We start from the raw sequence: 5722 nt of genomic DNA, 5'->3' as shown, positions 1-5722 counted from the left end.
GAGGGTTTTCACAGACATGGAGTAGAAGAACCATTTTTGTTTCCCCAAAGAACCTTTCAGCAAATAGATCAGAATCATTTTTATAAATCTAAATACCTTTTGCACATTTTAAAAACCTTAAACACAATAATAAAGTTGTTAAAGTGTGTAGATGTTAAAGGTTGTTTATGGAATCAAAAAGATCATACAGTTAAGCAAAATGTAATCATATCACTATGCTAAAGATGCCCTTACAAAAGAATACTGCAGTTTTTTAAGGTAATATTGCAGTTTTAGTTCATTTCTGAAAAGTTTTGAACACAAAAACTGTGTTATTTAAGTATTGCAGTATTACTGCAATACAACTATAGTACTACAATACAACCAACTGCAGTACATCTACTGCAATTTAACTGAATTACTACTACAGTACAACTGCAGTACAACTACTGGTCAGTGGACAATGGTTTCCAAATAAGGTTTCAGTACTTTAGTTGAATTGCAGTAGTACCACAATATATTGTATTGCACTTTTCAGAAGTATAACTAACTCCAGAAATACATCTGCAATATTGCAATACATAATAAACTAAAGTGTATTTTTAATACTTATGTACTTAAGTGCAATAAATAATGCAGTGCATCTGGAAAGTATTCGTAGCACTTCACTTTTTTTCAATTTTTTTATGTTACAGCCTTATTCCAAAATGGATTAAATTCATTTATGTCCTCACAATTCTACACACAAAACCCCATAATGACAATGTGAAAAAAGAGTTGTTGAAATTGTTGCAAAGCTCTAAATTGAGCTCAGGTACATTCTGTCTCCACTGCTCATTCTTGAGATGTTTCAGCAGCTTCATTGGAGTTCACCTGTGGTCAATTCATTTGATTGGACATGAAAAGGCATACACCTGTCTATATAAGGTCCCAGGGTTGACAGTGCATGTCAAAGCACAAACTAAGCATGAAGACAAAGGAATTGTCTGTAGACCTCTGAGACAGGATTGTCTTGAGGCACAAGGCTGGGAAAGCTTACAGAAAAATTTCTGCTGCTCTGAAAGTTCCAATGAGCACAGTGGCCTCCATCATCCATAAGTGGAAGATGCTTGGAACCACCAGGACTCTTCCTGGAGCTGGCCGGCCATCTAAGCGGAGTGATCGGGAGAGAAGGGCCTTAGTCAGGGAGGTGATCAATAACCTGATGGTCACTCTGTCTGAGCTCCAGCGTTCTTCTGTGGAGCAATCATCTGTGCAGCAATCCACCAATCAGGTCTGTATGTTAGAGTGGCCAGACGAAAGCCGCTCCCCACCTAGAATTTGCCAAAAGGCATCAGAAGGACTCTCAGACCATAAGAAACAAAATTCTCTGGTCTGATGAGACTAAAATTGAACTTATTGGAATGAATGCCAGGCATTTTGGAATAAGGCTGTAACACAAAAAAATGTGGGAAAGTGCTATGAATACTCTTCTTGATTCAAAACCCAGATGTACAAGGTGCTAAATTTAAACATTAGCAGTAGATGAGATTTATTTTAATGACTGGATTCTGTATACCTTTTCCACTTATGCTAAATTCAGACTGCATGATTTTTCAAGTTGTCGCGTCACAGATGTTTTCACATTGCATGACTATCTGGGGTAGCGTTCCGTCGCTGTTGTGTTTACACTGCAAGATGGATCATGACATTGACAACTTTGAATCGTTGACAACCTTGTCTCGGTCCGCAAACTATGTCTCACAGCCACACACACGAGAAGTGAAATAAAAAAAACAAACCTTTTGTTCTTAACTACATAATGAGAAAAGAGTCTGTAGTGGGGTAAAAATAGTACTTATTTTGCTCACCTGGCTTTTGAAGGGAATCAGCAATTGCTATCCGACTTTTTTCTTTTTCTACCCAGTTGTGGAATTGCTCAGATGACTGTCAAAAAGATACTGGCGCTCATGCCAAATTTACATAGTTTTTCCTCCATTTCATGGGTCTAAATAGACCGAACAGAAGCCCTTTTAACTTCTCCTCCAACCTCCCGCTGTCCTGCAGATACCCATACTAGTGGATGCTGCTCTCTCATTTGCTGTTGGTGATGGCCGATGTTATTTTCAATCAGAACATATTTCGCAAGGCATTATTTTGAATCGCAGACAGCTCCAGATATTTAGCATGCCAAATATCACACGGGTGTCAGCGACTCATCATGAATGAGCACCGATTTGCTTGTGATTTCAGGTATTTGTCAGCCATTTCTCAAAATCTGTCAGGGAGTTAAAATCAGGCCTAAAATCATGCAGACTGAACTCGGCATTATCTGAAACATTACATTAGATTGCACCACAGTATTTTGAACCGTTTATCTTGGAGATGTGACGATAATTTATTTTAGCTTAGATGTTGGTCTTGGCTAACCAACCGGCAAAGTTGGTTAGCCAGGACTAGTGTCCAAATAGAATGTTCCCTTTAGGTTAGGAGAACGTATTCAGAACATTCTCTTTTAGGTTCTATTTAAGTTGTTACAAAAAAGCCTCCTTGTAACTTTCTGCAAACTTTAGTTATTGGTTACAAAACAGTACCTACAGAGAACGCTATTTGGTTCACAAAAAACAAAAACAACAACAAAAAAACTAAAACAAATGCCGTCGCATTTGTCGCACAACACAGAGAGATGTCATGAGGAGACTGTTCAGGTTCTGGGTTACGACCGCTTGCCCAGCATGGATGACCGTGACAGACTACCGTACACACTCGCCACTGTTCACGAGATTCAGCCATGTGGAAACATCACACCTGTTGGGTTGGTTCATGAAACAATTCAGCCCACAAAACTACATGGATACGACCTTCCTCAGGTAATGAACGGAGCTTGAGTGGATGAAGCTGTTTAATTAATTTGAATGAAAATAAACATCTGCCCTGGCTTTTCATGTTCATATTGTTCATAGCAAAACAAATCTATTCTTTTTATTGAATCGGTTGATTCAACTCTGCTAAACTTTCCTCATACAGGGAACTGTAGTCATGGCAAACTACACTGCAATTTTCAGCAATAAGGAGCACTGGAAGCATCCTGACACATTTAACCCAGAGAATTTCCTGGATGAGAACGGATGCTTCAGCAAGCCGGAGTCTTTCGTTCCCTTTTCACTGGGGGAGTCAGCTGTTCAAAAATGGAAAAGGTTTTCCCTTGAACGGTCTACAATTTTCACACATACATCACAACATTTCTAAAACAGTTTGCATTTACACATTTGCAAAAACTGCCAAAAGTGCTGCATTGTGTATGACAGGCCAGTAGATGGCGATGTCACCTTGTTAGTAAACAGTATCTGTAGGGAACTGGCGATTACCGATTAAAATCCCCATCATTCAACAGCAAACAACTTACAAATTTTCAAAGGAGCATCTAATCAGAAACTACCTTTTTACCTTAGAACTCGCATGATCTGAGTAAAATAAATTTTGATTGTGTTTTTATATTTAGACTTTATAACGTACATTAAGTTATTAGATTTTCAAAAACCATTTGATATTTGAATAAAGCTATTTCTTGATAAATTATTATATCAGTTTTGACTTAATGATTTTTAGCGTTTTATACAGATTTCTGTCAGCTTGTTGATTTGTCTACACTGCTATTTTTAACAAGTAGGCAATACATATGCTCTTATTTTTATTTTTATGACTGCCTAAAGTTGATGATCATGATAGAAGCACATGCACAGTATATATCGGTGACCTATTTTTAGTTTTTTTTTTGAAGAATTTGACATTGTGCTTAAATACCCTGCTGAAAAATCCAGCTTAAACCAGCCTAGGCTAACTTTTTGGTTTTACAGGGGTTTTGGCCATTTCCAGGCTGGTTTCCATCCATTTCCAGCCTGGTCTTAGCTGCTCAGGCTGGAAAATGACCTGCTAAAACCAACTTGACCAGCCTGGTTTAACCTGGACATAGCTGGTTTTGGCTGGGCTCCCAGCCTGGCTAAGCTGGTCAAGCTGGTTTTAGCTGGTCATTTTCCAAAAACACATTTTAAAGACATGTATTTGACACTGGTGTATATTTGGAATTTGCAGTGTGTACTGTATTACCTCTCCGCTGTTTGTTGTAATGTTGGTGAAGAAAATATACAGTACAGCAACAACAGCACTACTATGCACTCCATCACTGCTGTATTTGTTTGTTCATGCTTGTCTTTAAAATCAGCATGTTCTGCACATCTACATAACCAATATGTACTATGCATCACCCTTTTCAAAGTTTCCCATATGGGGTGCTTACACATAGCAATAATGGTGGCATTTTCAAAAACTTGCACTGAGAATCAAAATTTCATGATTTCAGTCCCCAGATTTCCGTTGTTTTTAAAACAGGAAAGCTTTAAAAGTTTCCAGATTTTTGTTCAATGCCCCCTGAAGTACAAGCAATAGTTGTTGGATTGACTTGTGTGTTTGTTTTCAGGGCCAAGGTCCTGTCTGGGTGAGTCACTGGCGAGGACGGAGCTCTTGTTGTTCATCACATCACTCATACAGAGGATTAATTTCTCCTCACCACCTGATGCAAAGCCCATAGACATGGATGGCATTGTGGGTATAGTCCGCTATCCTCAAACCTTTAGCATCATCTGCGGCAGTAGAGACACCAAAAAGTGACCCGAAACATATCAAGCCATCACAGACAGAGGAAAAACAATAACAGCACAGCTGTTGAGCGCAGAAGAGCACTTTGGCTCTTCTATATCATCCCCTGTTGTCAGGCCTTCTGATAATAAAGATCACATGGTCACAAGGATATGATGAAACTAGGCTTTTTGAACTTTTTGTCTATTTCTCAGGTAACTTTTATAGATTTTAAGCTCATAATAATATTGTTTTAGCATTTCATGTTTTTTTCCACTTCATACATTTATGTATAACTAATTCAGTCGTAACCATAGCAAAATATTAATAAACCATTTCATTTGAAGTGTTCTGTGAATTACATTTCATTTAACATTAATATTTAAAGGCTAGATATTGCATTACAATATATTCACATAACAGCAAGGCTTCACTGGCCTGCATGTAAATCTCAGGCTGATTGACCGATGAACACAAGGAAGGAATATTTAGGAATACTTCTGATAATCATTTGCAATCATCTGAAAGTGCCTGATGATCTGAATGTGTTTCTTTTGATTAGCAATCTTTTTCAATTAATTTATTTTAAATGTATAGTTCACTTAACTTTTTTGATGAGGTAGGAGAAGCCACTGTGGGCTTTTATCTTATATCAGAAGTGTAAACTTGTCACCTTTTGGCAAAAATCTGGCATAGATCTGTGGGAAAAAAAGGCATTGTCAACTTTTTCATTAAGACAATTTTTTCTTGCAATTTGATGATATTAATTTTATTCTTGGAACTTCTGAACACACACTGCATAGTCAGAATTGCATTGGTGGATGTGTGTTTACTACTGTGCGCACCCATGAATAGGTTAACAGATTTTGATTATTGGACATCAAACTTTGGCCAGGTCTCTTCATTATCAAATTCAATAGATTTCATTGATTAACATTGATTAACTGTGACTGTTAGATACTTTTACGTCTTTATTTTTGATACAAAACTCAATTTTCCATAATTATTAACTTAATTTCGACCACTTTAAAGGTGGTTCTCTCAATATCTGATTCCAGATTTTCAAATAGTCATATATCAGCGAAATATTGTCATATCCTAACATAAAGCTTGTTTGTTCAGTTTTAAG

The 5722-nt window shown here is 37.3% G+C and overlaps 1 protein-coding gene across 1 annotated transcript; it reads left to right on the top strand.

Moving 5' to 3' along the window:
* Positions 1–1446: 1446 nt before the first annotated feature.
* Positions 1447–4647, top strand: LOC130217468 (cytochrome P450 2J1-like; the record flags this gene model as incomplete). Its single annotated transcript, XM_056449579.1, has 4 exons — positions 1447–1477; positions 2641–2828; positions 2986–3125; positions 4434–4647. Coding segments are annotated over 4 exons (552 nt in total), but the record flags the coding sequence as incomplete, so codon positions are not given.
* Between the last annotated feature and the right edge of the window lie 1075 nt (positions 4648–5722).

This window comes from Danio aesculapii, chromosome 23 (assembly GCF_903798145.1).
Source record: "Danio aesculapii chromosome 23, fDanAes4.1, whole genome shotgun sequence".
Lineage (NCBI taxonomy): Eukaryota > Metazoa > Chordata > Actinopteri > Cypriniformes > Danionidae > Danio > Danio aesculapii.
The sequence above is the reverse complement of the archived record's forward strand: the minus strand, read 5'-3'. Positions and strand labels throughout refer to the sequence as shown.